The 25276-nt window shown below is 35.0% G+C and overlaps 2 protein-coding genes across 4 annotated transcripts in view; one reads left to right on the top strand and one right to left on the bottom strand.

The window, feature by feature from the left end:
* The window catches only part of MACROD2 (mono-ADP ribosylhydrolase 2), a gene marked incomplete at its 3' end in the record, with an annotated part of 479088 nt that overhangs the window by 156491 nt on the left and 297321 nt on the right, over positions 1-25276 (bottom strand). The window lies entirely within an intron of this gene.
* FLRT3 (fibronectin leucine rich transmembrane protein 3) lies at positions 2110-15733 on the top strand. Of its 3 annotated transcripts, none has more exons than XM_039219110.1 (3): positions 2110-2294; positions 10445-11203; positions 12193-15733. In XM_039219110.1, the coding sequence occupies exon 3, from the start codon at positions 12200-12202 to the stop codon at positions 14183-14185; it is 1986 nt and encodes a 661-aa protein (XP_039075041.1). In that variant the 5' UTR covers positions 2110-2294; positions 10445-11203; positions 12193-12199; the 3' UTR covers positions 14186-15733. The 3 variants fall into 3 exon arrangements, with proteins under 3 accessions (XP_039075041.1, XP_039075043.1, XP_039075042.1); XM_039219111.1 differs by lacking the exon at positions 2110-2294 and having other exon boundaries at positions 10616-10646; positions 11016-11203; XM_039219112.1 differs by lacking the exon at positions 10445-11203.

Consider the following 25276-nt stretch of genomic DNA (forward strand, 5'->3'; position numbering starts at 1 on the left):
ATTCACCTCCACTGGCAGAATTTAGCCAGTTGGTAAAAGTAGGAAATTAAATTAAAAAAAAAAAAAAAACATGGAAGCAACAAAAGGGTATATGTTTTTGAACAGGGTAGGATGATGAAGGCTATCTTAAGAGTTTACCTCCAAAGTCAGTAGCTCTAGTAGATCATATATACTATGTATCTCCTCTAGTAGATTATATTTTTCAGAATCTCTTGCCGTCTTCTACATTTTAATCCATATTTAAAAAAAAAAAGCAACAGTATATAATTGACATTCAATAAATTCCCGCTGCCTTTATTCACCATATGATAAAACCAAAGCCCAGAGCACATAATATAAAGTCATATAACAAGTGGCAGCCTAGGGAATGGAAACCTCAGAACTCCTAACTCCCAGGCCACTATGCCATATTTTAGATACTTATAACCAAAACTGCCCATTTATCTGTCTTTTCTGTTTAAGGTCTGCCTGAATAGAGACAAAACTGATTAAATATGGATATGAACACACAGTAATTTGGCTAAAGCAAAAACCCCTTTTTAAATATACACAACTCCCATCTGAAAAGAGCCTCTAGAAAAAATTATTTCATAAAATAAGCTAATCCATGTATTTGTTTTGCAGTAATAGAAGAAAATTCACCATTTAGTGAGGATTATTCCCACCTCCCTTTCCTCCAAAAACTTAGCAGCTGCATCTCAGTTTAAGTTGTGCTACCTAACATTTGTAAGAAATTGTCTTTTTAACAGACATAAGAGTTCTAAAACTCCTGGATTTAATGGATCTGTCATCAGTGCCAGCAAAAGTGCAATCACAGAACAATAGAGGTCAATATACCTCTTATCGAGGGTACACCTTCTACTTTGATATCACCCATTCTTGGAAGGGAACTCAGAAGGTCAAGCTGTTATCAAAGAAGCACAAAAATAGATAAACTAAATGAAGCTAATGAAGAGACTATAATCAAATACTCCTGGGAAAGACAATCAGCTGGCCTCCTTCAGAAACAAACATTCATAGGAACTTTTTAAAAAGTACAAAGAACAACGTTGTAAACCTTTAAGAATAAAACATATGATATTAGTTTAAGGAAACTGCCTTCCAGGTAAATCTAAAAGCAAAATATTCCCCAGCAACAATAAAAAGTGAAATGAACTTAGTGGAAAACTATGAGCCCAAAGAAATAGTGACCAAATAGCAGAAATCAGTCTATGAAAATCATAGTTGAATATGAATGTCTATAATTCTGCTAATTAGACATAAACATGCAATTGTCCAGTGTTTATTCATGTACCAAAATTAAAATAAAATCATTTTAATATAAGCAAACTCACCCTGTTTATATTTTAGTCCATAAATAAAGTAGCAAAAATATATCAGAAAGGAAAAGATTCTATTTAATTTTTCTAAAACTTTTCATTTGAGGGAGGCTTTCCTAATTATGAAAAAGTCTAATATCTCCTAGGTTCAAAGGAGATGGATAAATAGTAGAAGTATGTGAAAAAGTTTCATTTTCTAAAACATATATAGAACAATAAATTACTCATTACCTCTAGGACCTTTTGGCATTCCGGTTCCCGTTCCCTTAAATAAATCAGTTATTTATTTGAACCTGCCCTCTACTCATTTGTCAAATAACTCTTAACAGAGTTATAAGACTTCAAAATTCCAATGCTATTGGAACTACTCAATAATGAAAATAAAATGATTTTTGGTTAACTTTTTAATACATATAGTTTAAAAATAAAAAGAACCTGTGTTTTTCTACTACAATCTTATAAGTATCCTTCCAACATGCTCGTATTTTTTTATAAGCTTGCTACCACTACGTTGTTGTATTAAACTTTAGAAAATGTTGAGATTCCAAAGGCCTGCCTACAAACCAAATGGCATCCCAGCTTTGGCAGGCTGAGCACCTCATTTTGGCTTCTCTCACTCCCTCTAGCGTTCGCAAAGCTCATCTGTCTGATTATCCAGTTACCTCACTGAACAAGAGCTAGGCTAAGTCCTGCCCATCTATGACATCACCCCCTTCTTCAACCACTGCGAGGTGAAGCTTTAACTTCAGACTTGGAGGTGGGCTGTGTGCAGTAAACTGGAATGCTCTTCCTCGCTCACTCCTCAGTGTAGGAGTGATCCGAAGCAGGACAAGCTCTGCCTGCAGCTGCTGTTGGCTTTGTGTGGACTGGACGCGGAGCTTGGGAGAGGGGGGAGGGTTATTACTCCAGTTCACAGTCAGTGGAATTACAGCTATAGCGGCAGTATACATGGGATTGCTTTTTCTCGTCTTCCTGGTAAGTGTTTCCCATGTTTTTCCTTAAGATTGTCCCAGAAAGTTTGCTTGGTTTTACTCTGTAGACAGAAATGACTTGGTACTGTGAGGCATCCAAATATGAACGTTTGCTCTGTCACCATTAAGAGCAAAATATGTGTGTGCGAGTCAGCAAGGAAAAATTGGACTATATAGCCAAATGCAAGAAGTTTCTTGAAATCTTCTTTCATTCAAAAGTAATAATTAATGGCTATTTTCTGCCTTGTATAGTTGCTATTTGAAAAGAGCCTTATGGAAAACATTAAGTTGGAATGTTAAATGTTATATATTAAAGAATACAAGGCAGATTTTTTTCAAAGGAAAGCGAAAGGTCTTGCTAACTTGGTGTGTACTGTATGTGTGGTATGATCACCAATTGCTGTTTTTACAACTGTGAAAGAAAATCAATAATCCCTCAGCTCATGAGTACGCAGTACATGAAAAGCATACATCTTGCTCACAGCTAGCTGAGCTACTCCCAGAGACTTCTGTTGCCTCTGTAAAGATTAACAGCTACACCTAGATTTTAAAGCTTGCACTGCTATCCTGCCTGAGCTGTTTCAAGCATTTCAGGCTTGCAAATCTCAACTAGTGAATTCAGCTCAGAGGAGGGGGAGACTTTCTTCCAAACCATACCCCCGCTCCAGGAGAACGCCAAAATACATTGCTTGGGCAAATGTAGTATGTGACCAGCATAGTAATTGGCAAAGCCTACTCAGAAAAACTAACAAAGCTCAGCGTGGAAACGATGCCTGATGTATGCAGTGAGTTCGGGGTGGCAAAAGGAACAAAAATGAGTAGAGCCCTCATCAAGTGGGATATGCAGAGTATCCGCTCACTTATAACTTACAACAGCAAAATTTTATATTGAAAGAAATGTTTTTATACAGCAAAGCTTCCAAACAGTAGTTTAATGTATCTTCTCAAAAAAAAATTTTCTTTCAGTGAATTAGGTCTGAAACAAAATGGTTGCATAGAGGTAAAAAGTGCAACAAGCCTATATTTTCTCAACATCTGGGGGTTGATATTTATTGATTGATTAATTTATCTATTTAAAATTAAAGGAAAAAAGAAAAAAAAAGCCTTGATATTTGCCAATTATGGAACCAAATCCTCTAATGGCTTTAACAATTAGCTGTTTCAAATTTTATCAAATCTTTCTGTTCTAAAATGCACATATATGTTATTTTATTAGCAGGAAACAACATGAATAAATTAGCCACTAGAAAAGTGCTTCAGTTGTAGCAATGCCTTTCATTTATCCCAAACCACATACAAATATCCTGACTAGCTTGAAACCTAAAGAATTAATGTGTCAGTTTTCAGATAGAAACATTTATGCCTGCCCCAAAGTGACAGATGATTGATACTCCTCTCTTTTGAAATGAGTAAAGAAAGAAATCAATTCCTTTAAAAGTACCATAAAATTTTAATACATTACTGTCAATATTAATAATGATATAGCAGATTTTAATCTCTAAGAAGATTAAATCAAGGACATGTTACTTAGTTTGCAAATATGTATGTGTACACAACACATATACATGTACACATACTTATACACATACATATATTTATTAGCCTGAAATAAAAAAACAAAAGTTACAAAAACATGATTGTATGAATTTAAGTAGGAAAATCACATCTAATAATTTTTTAAGAGTATTGCCAAAATACATCAAATCCAGGAATCAGCAAAGATATTATTAAATGAACAAACGTAATGAATTCATTAACCCTGCTCTTGTTAATACTAACCATCAGTTATTAATTGGGCTTTTCATTTCTGTGCACCCCCTTTTAAATCAATTTTCATTAGGTTCAAATGCTCAACTAAACACTCCCTAAACATTAACACTTGTGAAATACATAATTGGGCAACAAAAAAAGTTTTTACAAAAAGAAGAAAAACAATAAGAAAATTTGTCATAACTGAATGTGGCAGCAAAATAGAAGGTATGTTTCTTTTGCTTTCAAGTGTTAATTAAGGAGCCTCCAATTCTATCAAAACTTTTTCAGAGCTAAATGAAGCGGTGTAAAATAAATTTGGTTGAAATCTTGTGGCTGTCAGACTTTGTTAGCAAGCTATTAATTATCTTTACCCCAGTTTCTTCTCTAGACTATATTGCCCAATCAAATAGAAACTCCAATTATGTTCAGCATCTCCTGCCTAGGGACACCAGATCCTAATGAACACTCAGTGTCTCCAGATGAAAAATACAATTATCAGCTTTAAACATGCAAGTGCACTGCGGAGAGATTTGTCTGTGCTTTTCTTGGCCACACACCCTAAGGCTCCCTTCGCTTTCTAGATTCTTTTGAGCAATTTTAAACCCTACAAAAATCAGTAGCAGAGAACTTGCCTTGTATTAACATTATATGAATGTTTTTTCTTCCTGCTTTTTATTTTTGATATGTTATACCAATAGTAAATTAAATCTGGTCATTTAAAGAAAAATTTCAGTGGATCTTAACTTTTCCCCCCTTTATGAAGGTGGGTGGGCTGCATAACAAAGAATGTGATTAATGGCAAAACCCAGAGCTAACTTAAAAATTCTGAATTAAATCACCTTAAATATTTTTATTCAGTTTATTTATAGCATTGTAAATAATTGTTGAAAGTCAAATGAAGACCACCTAAATTACATCAACGAGGGAAATAAGATTCAGTAATTTTTCAAAGGCTGTAATTTCTTCCCTCCTTTTCCCTTTAGCCCCCTTTCCCTCTCCCACCCCCCACCTTTTGCCCTAGAGGCCTTCACTGTTCTTCTCAACGGGAGGCTTTGTTGTAATTAAACCAGAGAAAAACTGGCCGGCAGCAGCCAACATCTGACTTGCGGCTTCTGAAAGCAGTGTTCTGGTAGAGTGTACCACCCCCCAGTGGGCAAAAAACTCGACAGTAAATCTCTCAGCAATATTAATTCTCAAAACTGCTTTTTCCTCTTGAGCATAAAAAGGGCTGTTTCTCAGCTGCTTCTAACATTCCACCATTTCAGAACTTATCATAAGTCAACGAACCAATTTCCAACAACGAGATGGTTTATAAATGTCTTCTGAAAAAAAGGTTTCTTCCTCTTAAGAACCAAAATAGGAATATGCATTTCAGAAAGCATATTCTAGTTTCAGACTACAAATCAACATCACTAAATTTGGTGAGACATCACACCAAAAAAGTTTTGAAAGCCATGTTTACATTGCATAGGAGAGCAGGTTTCAGCACTTTGACTTGTCTATTGACAAGAACTCTAGAGAAAACAGATTTTAATTAAAAAAGTAATGAAATATAATGTAAGCAGCAGCTAAAGTTGCATTTGTTTTACATATGCATCATCTTTTTCTTAGACTCAAAATTAAGTGTCAGAATGTATAAAAAGCTCTCTCCAGGTATTAGTCTCCTTAAATGAGAGGAGAGTGAAGTTGCTCTCACTTGATGAGACAATGACAGCTTTTGTTCTTTATTCTTTCACTTTTCATGTGCACAAGTTACCGTGGCAACTTTGAAAAGAAAACCCACAGACCACATTTGGTTAAACACTATATTTAAAGTGTGCCACTGGACTGTGGGTTGATCAGTTTATGTGTTGTTGATTTTCTTCCTCTTCATTTGCTTTACATCAATAATACCCTACTTTGAAATGAAAAGAAAAAAGTGTTTTATGAGTTGAGATGTTCTCACCAACCAGCACAGTGCTAGGCACACAGGAGACCCAAACATTTGTTGTATTAGTGTATGGAAACTTGAATACTAGAAATTTAAAGCACATCCACCAAATTGTACTCGCAACACTGGGAAAGGAACTTTAAAGTTTGCAATGGGAAAATGTTTGTGATTTAAAAAGGTACAGTTTTAACTGCAATTGCTCAAAAGTCAATGCAAATTTAAAGCATGTTCCCTGTCCCAAGCCCTCTTCTCTCACCTTTACCACCCTCTAAATTCATGTCTTATTCACTCATACAAATCTTAGTTATCCAATTCCTTTGGTCCGGCTTTAATATCGCAAAAGGAACAAGCATTCACTGTGATGAAAGATAACATCCTAGCTTGCCTTTTTCTTTTAAGGATGCTCGATTTAACTTTAAAAACCAAAATAAATGAAGCAGAATTGGATTCATTTTTCACAAACCTTTTGGGAGAAAAGAACCAGTAACATAAAAGGAGAAAGTAAAATTCCTTTGCTTTGGAACTTTTATCCCCTATTCTACATAAATAAAACACAACGTCTTCAGACTAGAAAACAGTCTGGATAAAACCAAGTCTGAAAAGGCACACTTGCTTCTATGCTGCTCAGCAAACCCTTCAGACTTCATGACTCTCAAGAGGGGACTTAGAGGTCCTTCTGCTTGCCTGGCATTAAACAAAAGAATTGGAACTTTCCTGAAATCTGATGATCGTGGAAAATTTAACTACCAGACAGGCTGCTTAGAAAGCATTTTGCTGTCACTATCAACTAACCTGATATACTCCAGTTTTTCAATTTAACCATATATGTAGCTTATTTTAAATACCAGTTGTCTTTACACAGACTTAGCATTCACAAGTTGATCATTTTGTTGTGCTTTCAAGCAACAATTTAAGCTTTCATAAATAAATTACTTTCCAAACCTCTATGATTATATAAATTCTAATTTACTTAGAAATAGTCACAGACTTAGATAAGTCTAAGCATGTGTTTTCTTTAACCTCAAGGATTTGTTCAAAATAATAATGCAATTAACTTGGATTAAAAATTCTACTTTTAGATTAAATTTATTTTAAAGTTCCCATTATTAAGATAGGATTATATGAAGCAAATCATTAAGAAGAATCTTTACTAAAATCTCAAAAACTCTGTACTCAATTTAAGATTTTTTTGAAAATAAGCCATGATTTCAAATCAATTTAAGTCAAAGGCAACAAATAAAGGATTTAGGATGTTAAAGCAGCATATTATCAATGTATAATCTTAATCTAAGTGATCAAAAGATGAGAATATCTTCTCATTTCAAACATCCCCACCTCTAAAATATTGTAGTAGCAGAGAAGAAATCATATAAACATGTGCATTGCCTCAAATTCTTATTTGTATGTAAATACCAGTTTTCTATTCAGATAAAACTTCTTAACTTATATTAGTTTTCTTAAAATATCTCAAAATGAAAGCATCCTTACTATTTAATACATTCTTACATCATGGAACTTAACTAGAGGCTTTTCACAGACCTGATGTTTACATTATAAATACAATTTTCTTTTAACTCCACAATTTTTGTGTATCAAAAGAAACTGAAGAGAAAGATCCCTGTTAAAGATCTGATTTATCCAGGAGGTGATTATGTTGTTCTTTTTATCACAGTTTTAAATGCTATTTACGTAGTAATGATTCCACTAAAAAACAGTTTTAAAACATTTCTTTGTGTAGCCAAGGGTCCATTTATGTTTTTTTCCTCAAGATACCCTAATAACAATATTTTTCTAAAAGATCGATTCCTTTTTTGTTCAGAAGTAATGGCCTCTTTCCCAGACTATGCAGACATAAAGGCTTTTGAAGTCGATGTTGTAGAAACCTGGCCACAGTGTCCATACCACTGGGTCTCATTTTTCTTTTTATCATTCACAATCAACTATAGCTTCTCTATGTGCGTGACTATGTAGAACCAGCTCAAAAAAAGGGGAAAGTAAGCATTGAGGGCAGCATCACTTATTTTAGATAGATTATTGTAGCCTTTAATATGCAAAACAAAACTGTCTAGCACTATGGTTTCAAATATAAAAGGGAAGGAAAAGATATAAAACATAAACTATAAAACACAATCAATCATGAATTGAATGGTTTTGAAGTTAAGTAAAAGAAGTACGAATATGTGAGGGAATCTTCATTTCTAAAAGAGGACCCTCTCCAGAGAAACCTGCTTTTCAGTTTTGCCTTTAGTTTTAATGCAATTTGGGGAGAAGAGAAATGACATTTTTAAAGAATTTAATGAGATTTAAGGCTTTCAGTTAATCTCACATTATTACCACTATTGTACTAATGGCAATGTAGGTTTGCATATCAAACAGAGCAAAGGAAGCAGTTTTACAGATGTAAAACCAGAAAAATAAACAAATTAGTCTTCTTTTCACACCAATTTGGATTTATTTTTTTTCTTCTGGGTTAAAAATGTGAAAATCAATACATATTCTTAGAGCTTGATTTCATAAAATATTTTTAGTTTAGATATAAGCTTTATCACTAGTTATCATTATGATCATCTTGGACATATTCTAGGCTATCCTGGCTTGAGGAACAATCAGTTCTTAACTCCTCCTTCATCAGATTCATCTCCTCAACTTTAGAGTGTGTTGTGGTATGTGACAAATGCCTGACTACTGGTAAAATTTTAAGCAGGTTTTTACCAGTGATTTTTATAATAGTTTTTAATTAGTTTCTAATACAATTTAACAAAAGTAATTATTTCCTAAACTTAAATTAACCACATTTTAAATGTTGAATAATTTTCCAGCTCAGAAAACATTTACAGCAGATACTTGTTTAAATAACTTTGTAATCATAATTTCAACAACTCGGTTTTTCATTTTCACATTCCACAAAAGCAAAAGTTTTCAAGAAAATACACTATTGAAATTCAACAATAATGAGCAAAGCCTTAAATGCATCACAGTAAAACCTTACTTTAAACAATAAATCATTTAAACTTTCCTCTGTGGGCACTTTGCAATATCCACTAGAAACTACTTTATCCATCTACAAACGGCTATTTTTGTTTCAAGTTGCTTAAATAATAAATTAACTGTATCTGTAATTTTTTTTTTAAGTTTCTTTCTGTTAATGCATTCTATGATAATGTTGGTATTGGGTGGCAAAGTAAAAGAAACTGAATTTTCAAACACCCAGAAACACAAATTGGCCTTATTTAACATTCACTTTCAGTAGCATTTGAATTCTGGAACAGATGCTATCCTTGTTGGATGCAAGGTAATTGCTAGGGGAGAAGCAAATTGTTTCTAGTGTAAGTCCTTAATTTCAGGGTCAAATATTCCCAACACCCTAATGTTCCCTACATGTACAGAAAGCCTCTGAGTGGGTAATCCTGCATAAAAGATACTGATGCAACCCACTTCCCCACCTCCACCCAAAAAAAAATCTTCAAGCATATTAGATAATGGGCAAAGCAGTCATCATTAAAATCACTGATCTCTTTGGTGAAGCCTTAAGTCTTTCAGAAATGACAAATACACTCACTGGAAATTGGCATGTTCATGTTTGAACCTAGAGAGAAATGCCTTGTCAGATTTTGATATACTTTAATGATCATTCTAAAGAGAAAGATTGACATAGTGTCCTTTCTATTCCAAATACAGATTTTTCAAGTTCATCTTGCTAAAAGAAAATTAAAATTGTATTCTCCTAAAAAACTAATAGTAACCTGAACTTCTATGCTATCTTTTGGCAATAATGCCTGAGTAACTAGAGTTTCAAGATCATCAACTTATCCTCAGAAATACCTCTAAGGAAGGAGGTAATGAAGTTCACTTCTACAACTAGGAAAATTGAGGCCTATAGAAGAATTAAACAGGACACCAAAGAAACCAAAAGAAAAGATTTAAAACAAACTCTTTTCAACTCTTTACATTGTAGATTATATGACTTTATAAGACCATGTTCAGAAATCTCTTAAAAGTTATCATGGCATTTCTATCAAAATCCTTGTTATGTATTTGCTCACCTCTTTGACATATACTTGTTTTCTTCTTTTCAAACATTTTAGCATTTTATATCTAAGATTTAAAAGTGAATTTCTAAACAGTAGTCTGACCTGAATTCAAAAGCCATGGAAGGCACTTACTGGTTCTTGAATGAAGCTTTGCTTCTGTGTTTAATTCAAAGTGATATTAACAGTTAACTAGAAATTATCTTGTTTGGTGACAACCTCAGCTTCAGCTCCTACTTTATTTGTATAGTAAAATTAGGAAGAACAATTGTAAAATGGAAAAAAAAATTGTAAAAAACAAACAGGTCATCTTATCCTTTTCACCAACTACGATGAGGAAAGCTATGTTGCTTAAAGAAAGAACTAATAAGATTAAATTTCTAGGCAATCTCTCATATTAAAAGTTCATTATTAATAGCTCATTAAAACCTTTTGCTTTCACAGGAGATGCTCATATCCAGTATATTTTAAGGAAGAGAAATGTAAAGGAAATCTAGTATGCTTCCTTTTTTCCTCATGAAGAATATTTGAATTAAGTTTTCTATACCTCTTTAAAAAGAATACCTGTTCTTGTATAACGTGACTGCACCAGATATTCTGAGAAAGCAGCAAGAAGCAAAAGCTGGAAATAGCTATTTCACAGCAGGTAATCATACCTCAGGACATAGCTACTGTACAAAGTTTATACTTGGATAATCCTGGATAGGAATAAAGGTGGGGGGATAACTGACTGAAAAACCTATTACTATACAGGCCTTAGCATCATGAATGGTTTTCTTCATGAGGATCTGAAGTTACTATCTCTGACCACACTGCACAGAAGAGCCAATAAGAATTTCAAAGAGAGCAATTTCTACTAAGGGAATTAAGCTACACAAAAGGAACCTTCACACAGAAAACCTATCAGAAAAAAAAAAAAAAGTACATAGGAAGCCATGTGTTCTACATAGTAACAGGAAGCTGAATTGTTTCTGGTCCTTACTTTAATGAGCTTGCCCACCATGCTGAACCACAGGTGGAATGTTCATTGACAGCAGCGAGCCTGATCTGGAGGTGTGTGCGGCATAGGATTACTTGAATAAACAGTGAAGAATACTTCCAAGGACTGAACAAGAATTTATAAGTCCCAGCCCCTCATCAGGAAAATAATATATGTGCATTGGATTTTCACTCACGCAAAATTTATTCACATCATTCAATAAGGTAGGAAAAATATTAAAGTGTTTTATTTTCATGCCTGAAATTATAAAGGCTAATTAATACATAAAAGTACAGATGAGCTCATATTACACAACAGATTAGTATAAATCTATAATTCTCCAGCCATGGGGAAAGTTGAACCATATCCTAGATTAGATCTTGAAGAAAGATAAATGCATTGTGAAACATATTATGAGATAGGATGTAATGAAAAGTTTGCACAAAGCCATTAAGCTATGTAGTATGAAACACAAAAAATGGGAACAAAAGAAAGAGCTAGTTTAATATGAAATGGAACTTTCCACCTAGGTTAGCTGGATGTGTTGGCTATGTATTTTTTCCTCCCTTAAAATAGATTAAAAAGATTTCTTCTGATTTTCTTGTTAGAAATACCAGTATAACAATTTTAATATTAATAATCAAAGAAAAATAACATCAATAATCAAAACAAATGAATGGCTTTAGTAGGATTCAGGTCTTAAGAAGTATTAACTGACTATTCCTTTGAATATTAGGAGGACGGAATGTTTTACTACATATTTCTATACCTGTACAGTAGATATCAAATTTTGATTTTTTTAAAAACAGTAACATTATCTTAAAGTAAAACAAATCATATTCCTATGTGTCAATTCATTATGAATGTTAAGAAAAAATTAGAAAATTGATAAGGTTGGTCAATGACTGGCTACAGAACTGATATCAAGTATTATGAAAATGCTTTAGAATTTTCAATGACTTTAATTATATTTAACATTTCAAAATCAAATGGATTTGGAACATGATACTCCTTAATTTAATACTACAAACATTTAAGGTAAAGAGATATGATTGTGTTCATTGTAAGCTAGTGATAAACCCTAAGAATGCAAAAAAAATTAAAAAATTGAAAGTGATTATAGACATTTTAGTTTCCACATCTATTTTGAATATTATTACAAGTATCATGACCTGACTGTTTTCTGTCTTTCTTTGAACTCACTCAATTTTAGGGCTCTGATGCTACCGTGTACAAAGACCTCAACACTGCTGACCATGATCAGCCCAGCCTGGAGCATCTTCCTCATCTGGACTAAAATTGGACTGTTCCTTCAGGTGGCACCTCTCTTAGTTATGGCTAAATCCTGCCCATCTGTATGCCGCTGCGACGCAGGTTTCATTTACTGTAATGATCGCTTTCTGACATCCATTCCAACAGGAATACCAGAGGATGCTACAACACTCTACCTTCAGAACAACCAAATAAATAACGCTGGAATTCCTTCAGATTTGAAAAACTTGCTAAAAGTAGAAAGAATATACCTATACCACAACAGTTTAGATGAATTTCCTACCAACCTACCAAAGTATGTAAAAGAGTTACATTTGCAAGAAAATAACATAAGGACTATCACTTATGATTCACTTTCAAAAATTCCCTATCTGGAAGAATTACATTTAGATGACAACTCAGTCTCTGCCGTTAGCATTGAAGAAGGGGCATTCCGAGACAGCAACTATCTCCGACTGCTTTTCCTGTCCCGTAATCACCTTAGCACAATCCCTTGGGGTTTGCCCAGGACTATAGAAGAATTACGCTTGGATGATAATCGCATATCCACTATTTCATCACCATCTCTTCAAGGTCTCACTAGCCTAAAACGCCTGGTTCTGGATGGAAATCTGTTGAACAACCACGGTTTAGGTGATAAAGTTTTCTTCAACCTCGTCAACTTAACAGAACTGTCACTGGTGCGGAATTCCCTGACTGCTGCACCAGTAAACCTTCCAGGCACAAACCTGAGGAAGCTTTATCTTCAAGATAACCACATCAATCGGGTGCCCCCAAATGCTTTTTCTTATCTAAGGCAGCTGTATCGACTCGACATGTCCAATAACAACCTAAGTAATTTACCTCAGGGCATCTTTGATGATTTGGACAATATAACCCAACTGATTCTTCGCAACAATCCCTGGTATTGTGGGTGCAAGATGAAATGGGTACGTGACTGGTTACAATCACTACCTATGAAGGTCAATGTGCGTGGGCTTATGTGCCAAGCCCCAGAAAAAGTTCGGGGGATGGCTATCAAGGACCTTAATGCGGAACTGTTTGATTGTAAGGACAGTGCAGTTGTAAGCACCATTCAGATAACCACTGCAATACCCAACACAGTATATCCTGCTCAAGGACAGTGGCCAGCTCCAGTGACCAAACAACCAGACATTAAGAACCCCAAGGTCACTAAAGATCAGCGAACCACAGGGAGTCCAGCAAGAAAAACAATTATAATTACTGTGAAATCCGTCACCTCTGACACGATTCATATCTCTTGGAAACTTGTCCTACCTATGACTGCTTTAAGACTCAGCTGGCTCAAACTGGGCCATAGCCCAGCATTTGGATCTATAACAGAAACAATTGTAACAGGGGAACGCAATGAATACTTAGTCACAGCCCTGGAGCCTGATTCGCCCTATCGAGTCTGCATGGTTCCCATGGAAACCAGTAACCTCTACCTATTTGATGAAGCCCCCGTTTGTATTGAGACTGAAACTGCACCCCTTCGAATGTACAACCCTACAACCACCCTTAATCGAGAGCAAGAGAAAGAACCTTACAAAAACCCCAATTTACCATTGGCTGCCATCATTGGTGGGGCTGTGGCCCTGGTGACCATTGCCCTTCTTGCTTTAGTGTGCTGGTATGTTCATAGGAATGGATCACTCTTCTCAAGGAACTGTGCATATAGCAAAGGGAGGAGAAGAAAGGATGACTATGCGGAAGCTGGCACTAAGAAGGACAACTCTATCCTGGAAATCAGGGAGACTTCTTTTCAGATGTTACCAATAAGCAATGAACCAATCTCAAAGGAGGAATTTGTAATACACACCATATTTCCTCCTAATGGAATGAATCTGTACAAAAACAATCACAGTGAAAGCAGTAGTAACCGAAGCTACAGAGACAGTGGTATTCCAGACTCAGATCACTCACACTCATGATGCTGGAGGCCTTGTAGCTGACTGTGTTTCGGTTTTTTTAAACCTAAGGGAGGTGATGGTAGGAACCCTGTTCTACTGCAAAACACTGGAAAAAGACTGAAAAAAGCAATGTACTGTACATTTGCCATATAATTTATATTTAAGAACTTTTTATTAAAAGTTTCAAATTTCAGGTTACTGCTGCGATTGATGTAGTAGAGAGGCCTGAACACAATTCTATATTTTAGTATTTTTTAGTAATTTGTACTGTATTTTCCTTGCAAATATTGAAGTTATAAACCATTTACTTTGTGTTCTACTGAGTAAGATGACTTGTTGACTGTGAAAGTGAATTTTCTTGCTGTGTTGAACAATCAAGACTGAGTTCACATGAGATCCTTGTAGTATAAGCACAGGCCATTTTTCACTTTGGTATTAATAAAATGTAAAAAAGAAAACCTGGCTGAATGAGAAAAATTAAAGTTCAAAAAATAGTTATGAAATAATGTTCCAACTATTAAATTTGTATTATCCCAGTGGTATTCAATAAATTAAAATATGTGAAGTAATGGGCAATATCAAACTTACTGCATATCTCCATTTTTACTCTAAGTAAATTAGATATTTTTAAGAAAGTAAGCATATCTTCTGAACTGAATACATCCGCTGGCATAAAGGAGTGTGAAGTCTGTTGTTAAAACCACAGCTCACCAAACACTGCGAAGAAAGGACTTCGCAAAATCAATAACGTAAGCGCACTCTTAAGTTAGGTGGGAAATGTATACTTAGGAAAACACGAAATCTTAGACTCTCATAGTGTAATGAACACAAACACCAGAATTGCATTTTGGTTTTGCCTATACCATCCTGATTTTTGAAAAGTTAATTCTCAAGATATAATTGTTAATGTTTATAATGTTTTTATCATAAATAATATCAAAAAAGAAACATACGTATTTAAAAAGGTAGTGTACCCATAAGCAATTCCCCTCAATAATGCAGAGAAAGTAGTACTTCAAAAAAGGGAGAATTTAAAAGAAAAATAACTACTAGAAATCAAATTTAGATCTGGTTTATATGAAATGTTTTTAACACTGTACATAAAAGTTGAATTTACCTTCACAATGATCAAGAATACTGCCCATTACTGTCACAGTTTTCCACATATTACATAACGAACTTGTAATGTAACATTTCTTTCTAGCTTCCTACTGAATTGTGAGCTATTATTTAAAAACCACATCATTTTTCTGTTGCCATGATTTTTATTTTTCCAACAAAAAACCAAAGTGCATTGTACGCCCTTTGGCCAGTCTTGTATGTGCCTTGATCCAACGCTACATGTATTCAGCTTTTAAAACTCGACAAATTTTTCATACTTCCTTAAATATGAAAAATTATGGTCTTATTGCTGAATAAAACAAGAAAAAAGTACAAAATAATCGTGCTTGCTTTTTCGGGATTATTTTACTATCACTAAAGTAGCAAATTGCCAGCACATTATTCCTAAGCACCCCCATGTATTTTTCTAGGCATAAAAATAAACGTTGGCTACAAATAAAAATATATATATAGCAATATCTTGACCTTGTGTATCATTTAACTTTAAAGAGTTTAGTGTTTCATGAACAAGTTAATTTCCTAGCAGTCTTTTGGAACAATCATTTTCCTTACTCATTCCAAAGATGGAAAGCTTCAGAAGTGGTGCTGTGATCTTTCAGTCTTTTTCACATTACTGCCAATGTCCTTACTAATACATTTTAAGATCGTCTTTGAAAAACTAATTTTTTAAATAGCTTTTTGGTAGTATGGTAGTTTCAAATCCATTAGAGGATTTGAAATCTCAGATCTATCACTTACTAGGCATGTAATTAAAAGCAAACCACTTTCTCATCTCGTACATGAGATGATATACATGGAAACTGTGCAATGTCAACCAAATATGTTACTACTATTACGGTCAAGAAAAATACACCATGTGTTTCCAGAGGTTTGTTAGATACTTCTGCTTCTGCTAATCTGCTGACAAACATCTCCAGCAGCCTGTGAAATGTTATTCACTATTCATTTGCCATATACAAATGTCTTTGGACTTTTTGTCATGAAGAATACCTGTTTTCTAGGAATAACTTAGCGAAGACTGATGTGATTAACCTTAAATACAGGGAACATTTTGGGAATGAAAACCTTTTGCTTCCAGAGGTTTTTAGTAGTCCTGCTGCCAGAAAGGGCTAGATGATTCCATAAAATCACTTAAACCCATGAGTTTATCATAAGCCAAAAGCCAAAAGATTATACTGACTATTTTCCAATTAGTACATCTTTCATGACCACAGGAAATTTTATGTGTGTTCTAATACATGCATTTTAATTATTTTACCTGGGATAAATCAAAAATGAGTTTTATACCAGCAAATAGAAACAGCAACAACAGTGTAAAAGTTTATTCTTTCCCTAGGCTTTTATGAAATCCAAATGATTTACTGAACAAATATATTTGTCTCCTTTCAATAAAATAATAAAATACCTCAGAGGGCACTAAATTAATTATAGATACATGTGCATATATCCCAAACTAAATGTTCACAATTTTTACTGATCAGGTATTAGCAGAAAATTGTAGGAAAAAGAAAAACCCCAACCTCAGTATACAACTTATAGATTTAACAATACTATGGGGAAGCTACCAAAAAAATTTAATTGAGGGAAAAAATCACTCCCTTGCTGAATATTTGACAAAAATCAAAAATTGTTTTTGGATACAGCTACTTGTAACTGCATTAAATCACTGTACTTATACTCTCATTCCCTATTAAAAACAACACTGTGCTCTATCTTTCAGCAAGGTGTATTTATTAAAAGTATTCCCCTGTGCCAAATGAACTAGAAAAAAACCCCAAAAACTCTGCTTAACTAACTACAGTTTCTGAGTAAAGCATATTTTATAGCTACATGCCAACATGACAGTTTTCCTGAGGAATCCAAAGAGACCCACATGCTTTAAAGAGCACCTGAGGTGTGGGTGTTCAAGGAATCAATCTACCACTGAATTTACTTTAATATTAGCTCATCTGCTGATGAAAACAGTAGTGGCATTTAAAATGCTAATTCCTTTCTCCTACTTAGCATGATTAGCAAATCCTAATTTGGCATAGTCTTGGAATTAAAACTATTGTGTTTTATATTTTTGGACTTCTGGTTAAATTAGCAAAAAAATAACTCATGCTTATCAATTACTTTCTTAAGAACTTCAAAGTTCTCTGCAGATAATCTCAACAGTCAATGACCTATACAGAATGACTTATACATTATAAATAGCAGAAGCATTAGGTTCAAGAAGTATCCTGTTTAGAGGATGTAAGGTATAAACATATAATCTAATGAACATTTACTGCAACTGCAGTATAGGAAAATAACTATCTGGATGGATCAAAGAAGATCTCATGAACGAGCTAAAATGGGGGCTGGGGATTGAAAGATAAGAAAATATTTAAAGAGAAAACAAGAAAAGTAGAAACTGGCCATATAGAGAAAATGGTAAACAAAGTCATGGAGATAGGAAAACAGGGACAATGGTTCTCAATGCTGGCTTTGGTCACAATCACCTGGGGAGGCTTTTATTAAGATAACCAGGCTTCAATATAGACCTACTAAATTTAAATCTCTCACATTAAGGTTGGGCATTTAAAGTTTTCTTTAATTCCAAAGGTGATTCTGATGTAATTGAGGATTACTGATTTTGGAGTTATCTGGGGAGAAGCCAATAGGCCTGCTGTAATACACGGTTCATAAAGGAATTAAGACTGAAAAAGCTTTTTTTATGTCAGTAGTGTGTTGAATTCCCAGCTAAGAAGTCTGGATGATATGCTTTGACGATGGTTTCTGAGCAGCTATATAAATAATCAGTATCCTTTAGGGACATATTATAGAAATAAGGAATATTGAATGAAGGAAGAATGAGGAGAAACTGAGAGCAAGAAGACAAGTTAGAAGGACATGCAGTATTGCAGGCAAGAGGAAACAAGGCCCTAAAGATTGGAATGGGGTTTTTAAAAAAAAGTGTAATTCAAAGATAGAGGAAAGGTAGAATTCCTAGGAATTAGGAACTGAGGGAAGAATTAAAATTGAAGGGCATGATTTTTAGCCCAGGTAAGTAGAATGTCAGTAAGGCATTTAATGATGAAAAAAATACTAGAAAAAATCTCTCAAAGTTTTTTGTACATATTAGGTTTGAGCAGGTGACCATATGCACAGTATAGATTTATACCAGCTAGTGACCCAGTTTAGATGATAAATTGTCATTGCCTTAGGTTTTAAAATATTTGTATGTTATTTCTCTGGAAATGTCAATGCGGAAGTTGGAAATGAGGATCTGGGAAGAGATCGTCAATAGCCTAACCCATTATTACTAAAGGTGAGAGGGTGGAAGACAACAGCAACAGAAGTGTGTGGAGGGACAGAGGGACGGAAAAGAGATGAGCCACAGGAACACCCACCCTTTGTGGGGATAGAAGAGAAAGAGAAGCAAAAACAAAAAACAAAAACACCTAAAAAGGGGTAGTCAAAAAGGAAGAAAATCATCATGAGGAGAAAAGTATAAAATCAAGGAACTACAAATATTAAAAAAAGAGGATTTGGAAGAGGACACTGTTTAAAATGGAAAAGGAAGAGACAGCCAGAGATTTTGAAGCAGTGTCAGCAGAGTAAAGACGTAAAAGCCTCTAGGATATTGACAGGATAATGGGAGATAAAGAAAACAGAAACAATGATTAAGACTACTCTTTAAGATGTCTGGAGGGTGAAGGGATCAAGATAGGTAAGAAGGAAAGGAAGTGAATACTAGGAGGAATATTTACTGACCTCAGGAATAAGATGGGCTGTAGAGATAAGAACCTACAATGAAGACAAGGAGCATATTTGATAGAAGAAAACAGGGATGCAGGAGAGGTGTGATCCAAGTCTTTTCTGTGAGTCTAAGATGACTGAAGTAAAGATGTGACTGAGAAGTTGCAGTTTTTGAGGAGTCACTAGCAAGGAGGACAAAGTTACCCAGAGAGAGGAGAAAAGGTTGGAATGAGGATAAGGTTTTTAAGACGAGTCCTAAGGAAGATGGGGAAATGTGCCAGAGATAAAGAGGAGGGAGATGACTGGATTAGGTGATACAGATATAAAACAAGGACTTCCTAAGGAAGGGTTTTGAGTAATGAGGACAGAAACATATTCAGGAAGTGATCTTTCAGAGACAGAGAAAAATTTGAAATTCCCTTCCTATATTCTATACTCCTTCCCTACCAAACTTTCATCAAATAGTGACAGGGAAGGTATAATCCTCAGAGAACAGATGTCAATTAATTCAAGGTCATGGAAGGAATGCTCAGAAAAAGGCCAGATACATGGGGAGTTAGAACCCAAAAGTGAAAGACTGCAGTAGGCCCAGAGGAAGCAGTTAAAAAGATGGGCCTGAAAGGAGTTCAAATTCCCAGATGGAAAGACACACAAAACAGGAAAATAGAGCCCTCCACTTAGGACTCCAGCAGATGATCACAGTTAAAATGATGTTGGCCATGAGAAGTTCATGGAAACCCCTTTTCTAAACAGTATAACATTCTGAACAGATGAAAGAAATAGAATAACCAAATTAACCTTGTTCTATTCTTTGAATATCAAAACAGAATGAAATCTAATTTTATCTCAAAATATAGACTGAAGAAGTATTTTTACTTTTATCATCTTTCCCACAAGTATCATAGGTAACTCCAGGTGAACAGGTAAGCAAATAACATTATGAATCCCTCCCACTTCCTAGCCCCCCCTTCTCATTTTTACATTATTTGGGTGAAATGAGATTAGAAAATGAACTTTAGAACTGACTTGAAAGGATTTTTCCCCTTTTTTAAGAGGCTTCAAAAGGAAGCATGCAGCCACAGGGGTGTGGAAGTTGGGGATAATAGGATTTTACAGGCTGATTGTGTGCACACATAAAAGCAGTGCTTCTTTTTCAAGGCCAGCTGGCTGGGGCAGGGTGGGGGTGGAGGATAGTCTAGGAAATTACTACTCAAACTAATTACCCTTCTGAATATACATTATGGCTCTGATAATTGTGACATTAGAAAGCTGAGGCTAGTTCATACCAATTCCATGAAAAGGCATGGAATCACTGCTGGAATTCCACATTTTAATTTCCTAGATATGAAGAGCAATGTTAATAAAAAGAAAAAAAAACAGTAAAGACCAAGTAATACAAAAGTCTAACAAAATTCTCTTATAAATATGTTCTATAAACATCAGCAATGTCTTACACATAGAGTGGGCTTAATGAATGTTTGGGGATACTGTTTGTTGAGGACTTTGACAAGCACAGTGTTAAGGATTTTATATTTTTTTAACCTCACTTAATCCATACAATAGCTTTACAGATAGAAATTATATCCACATTTTCCAGATGAGTAAATTAAGGCTTTGAAAGGTAATGAGATATTTTATTCATTCAACATTAACAATGGTTTACTGAGTACCACTCAATAACTGTGCTTAGAGCTGGGTAGACAGCACTAAACCAAAAAGATAGGGATTATAGTTGGAGGAGGTAGGGCTTCAGATACTAGTCTAAAACCAAATGAATATAAAGTGAAAAGTTGTGACAGAAGCCATGAAGAGAAAAATACCGTGCTATGAATGAGCATAACAGAACTTATTTAATTAGGTGGTAAGGGAAAGCTTAAGACCTGAGAGATAAAGAGTAAGCTATTTGAAGAATAAGGTAAAGAGTGTTCTGAGCACAGGAGTGGGGATGTGTTAAAGTTTCAAGTAGGAAATCAGCTTAGTGAATCTGAAGATTGAAAAATGTCAGGGGGCTCAAGCTCAGTGAGGAAGACAGAGGTGAGTTCAGTGAGGCAGGCCCAGATCTGATCAGGCAGGGTCTTGCAGCCAAAGCCAATGTAAGGAGTCTGGACTTCATCCTAGTGAAAGAAAAAAACATTGGAGGATTTTTAACATGGTAGGGGGAGGGCGAAGGAGGAGGAGAAAGATGTGTGGGGATTATACTATCAGATTTCAATTGCAATAAGGTCACTAGCCATTATATGGAAAACAGGTAGTATGGAACAGGATGGTGGTAGTGAGGAGAGAACAGAAAAGAGCCAAGTACATTTTAGAATTTTAATGGAATCATTCCCAGAGTTATGTAGTGAGTGGTGGAACAAGGTTTCTGTCTGATCCTAAAGCTTGAGCTCTTAACCATCTCTTTAAATATATTTCTTAATAATTAAAGAAAAAACAAAGGAGTTCATCCCTCCTCCCCTCCCCCAGTACTTCCTTTTTGGATTAAATCTCAAAACACTTTAATGGGGCAATTGTGAATTTTCCTCCAAGGCTTATGGATCCAGCCCTACAATGCTAAATGATACAACTTTTGGAGTTCAGTAGTTGGTGGCTATAAACTACCCTGAGAATAACACTTGTCTTTCTTGTAGATTTCAATAAACTTAAACTCATAGTTGGCAGACAAATCTTAACGTCTGAGTTCACTGCAGCATGACTTTATGATTCCTTTGTGTCTTCTAAGACCCAGAATGGAAATGCCAAATCGCCTAACTTATTTGCCAGGCTGGGTGCTGAATTTGAGAAATACAACCCATGAGTACTACCACTTTGCCTACAAAGGTAAAGAAACGTCAAGATTTATTTTAAAAAACAGTGACTGAAAACCATTAATTATCTTTGAACTCTTAAAATGCTTTATTTACAGTATACTTAATAGACATAAATACAGACAAGGTATAAAGAGATCTACATTTAATTCCATATTCATAGAATCTCAGAGCTAGCTAGAAAAGATTTTGTGAACTTTGGTAATGTGTACTAACAAATTTACTTTTTTTTTTTTTAAGTGTATTTATTTTGAGAAAAAAAGAGATCGAGAGAACCTGAGTACGGGAGGATCAGAGAGAGCAAGGGAGGGAATTCCCAGCAGGGTCTGAACTGTCAGCACAGAGCCCAACATGGGACTTGAACCAGTAAACCATGAGATCACAGCCTGAGCCATCCAGGTGCCCCTGTACTAACGAATTTAAAAATCAATGTCTTCATGGTTTTAAAACAACACAAATTCAAAAACAAAAGTTGGTAGTTCAACTGTAACTGGTTTACATTTTTTTAAAAAAGTTCATAATAGAGGGGTGCCTAGGTGGCACAGTCAATTAAGCAGCTGATTCTTGATTTTGGCTCAGGTCATGATCCCAGAGTCATGGGATCAAGCCATGATCCTTAGGCTCTGTACCGGCAGCATGGAGCCTGCTTGGGATTCTCTCTGACCCTCCCCCACTTACATTCTCCAAGTCTCTCTCTTTCTTCTTTCTCTCTCTCAAAATAAACTTAAAAAAAAGTCCATAATGGAAAAACATGTAGCTAGTCTATGAATCACAGTATGCTTCTAACTACTTTATTATGCATGACCCACAGCATTCCCCCTATGAGAGTTAAATGTTCCCTTTAACTCTCTTGTTATTATTATCTAACATGTTAAATATTTTTACTTATGTGTTATTGTCCCTATCCCCCATCAAAATGCAAACTCCATGAAGGCAAGAAACTTTTTTCTCCTGCTCTTTCACCTAAATGCCCCCATGCCCCCAACCTGTACAACATCTGGCATGTAGCAGACACTAAAAAAAAATGTTAAATGAATGAATAAAAGAATGAATGAGCTTCAAAGGGTTCTATCACTAAGCACCATCTGAGACAATCTTTGTAAAAGCACTTTTTAAACTGTGATCCCTTCTAAGAATGTAGTGTATTATCACCATCATACTAAGCACTCTATACCCATTATCTCCTTTACTCCCCAATTCACAAAAGACACTGAGGTTCAAACAGATTATGCAACTCACCCAATATCACACAATATAAATGGTAAAATTAAGACTCCAAAAAAACAACTTGATTCCAAACGCAAGGATCTTAACCCCACATTTGTCTTTGTTACACTGCTCTCTTCCTTGTGACATAGTGACTGATTCCAAGTATGTAAAACGAAATATACTAGAACACTCTATTAGTTGTATGTACAATTGATATTTAAGATGATGATTAAGAGCACTGTCTTTGAATCTGGCAGATCTGGGTTTGCTCAAGTTTCTGCCACTACTTGGAGTATGGCCTTCAGCAATTTAGCCAATTTTGCTAAGCCTCAGTTTCACCTTCTGTAAAACAGGATAATAATAGTGCCTCTGTAATTGTAAGGAATAAATTATATATTTCAAATGGAGCACTTAACTCATACTTGACTCCTAGTAAATGCCCAGTAAATTTTATTTTCACCTTTGATGATGAAGAAATATTCACCCAGTATCTGATATTAAAACTATCATTTGAACATAGAGTGGCAAAAGTAGAAAGTAAGGAAGCAAGATCAATAGACTTTCTCTGCATTTCTATTTTCCTCTGAACCATGCACAGACTGTACAGAAGCAAATACTAACAAAGGTACACCTTTCTTTCTCTCCCCAACACAGGTGGGCTCCTTATATTACCCTGCTACCCTTTGGTAAAGCAACAAGTAGGAATGCCAAAAACTGCTAAAAACTGGGAGGAATAACAACCTTTTAAAATATCTGTTATCTTAGAGCTGTTAAAATGGTAATAGTCTTCTTTATATTTTCCAGAAACCCAGTAATAATTTTGTTAAATAAGAACAAATATCTAGATGGTTACTTGTTAAATAAAATCACAGCTACTGAAGTGTATCAGTGTATGAGCACCCAGGACAATGTTTTAGATGAATTAGCTCCTGCTGATGGGAATGATTTTTATCTGGAAAGAATGAGTGATAGCAGCCAGATACAGGCCTCAGTAGACTACAGTCTTCTGTTTAAGTGCAACAGCTAACCACATAATCCTGGCTATTCCCTTCTAGTTATAAACCCAAATTAGCATGCCCTTGCTCTTAAAGGGGAGGTGGGAGGGAAAAGGAGAGAGGTTTTTTTTCTTTGGTTTAATAAACACGTTTAAACAAGAGATTCTTATTTCCTGGTTTATCGGGTATTGATCTTTTCCAGGTACAGGAATTTAGTTAACATTTTTTTTCAGAAAACTCCTCTTTGAATGGTAACTAATATATTTAAAGGGTTAGGTCTAAGTGAAAATTAGATTTCAATATTTATTATAGTGTAGTAGTAATACCTGAAAAAAATGTGCTGGTTCACAAACACATTAAACTTTCTCACCTCACCAGACAAATTTCACAAGTTCTATTCCAATTCTTCACCTTCCCTTAGAAATCCCAGACAGAGAGGTAGCAGTAGGGGCCATTAAAACCAATTAACACCTCTCTTTCATTCTGGGACAAATAAGAGGGAAAAGGAGAAGCACTTCAAGCTAACTCTTTAATGAATGCATATATTCATTCATAAGTTATTTCCAAGTAAAGGAAAACATTTACTTGAGACAAAATGTACATGTGTAAAATACTTAATGCTCAACTGAAGGCAATTAAGTGAAACTTCTTTCCAAATGTGCACATAATGCATAAGAATCCACCAACTATACTATCATTTAATATTAAGAAATACAGGGTTAAGAATCTCTTTAAAGTATCTTAATCCCTTGTTCTACTTTTAGCAAGTCTGTAGCAGATACCAGAGTAACTAGTTTGTTCTTTAAAAATCTTTCTGGCACAAGAAATTTTCAGAATCTTCTGAAAGTTAATGTCCACACTGAAGTGTTTTAATATAGATGTTAAATGTAGACATTAAAGTTTTACACAATTAACTTCCAGAAAGCTCCCAGTAAATACTATTCTTTGTGTAAAATACTGTAGAGATGACAAGATATTAGCATATTCAAACATGTCATTCTTCCATATAGGGTAATAGTTAAGAGCACAGAATTTTGGAGTTGTGCCAACCCAGGTTCAAACCACACTGGTTCTTCCACTTACTAGTAAGGTAACTCAGGGCAAATTACTTAATCTCTCTAAACTTGCCTTTCTCAACTCTACTTTATAGAAGTGGCAAAGAATTTAAAGTATATGTGCTTCGGGGCACCTGGGTAGCTTTGTTGGTAAAGCGTCCAACTTTGGCTCTGGTCGTGATCTCACTCTTTGTGGGTTCGAGC

Source organism: Hyaena hyaena, unplaced genomic scaffold (assembly GCF_003009895.1).
Source record: "Hyaena hyaena isolate Hyena2069 unplaced genomic scaffold, ASM300989v1 scaffold_789, whole genome shotgun sequence".
In the NCBI taxonomy this organism is placed as follows: Eukaryota; Metazoa; Chordata; class Mammalia; order Carnivora; family Hyaenidae; genus Hyaena; species Hyaena hyaena.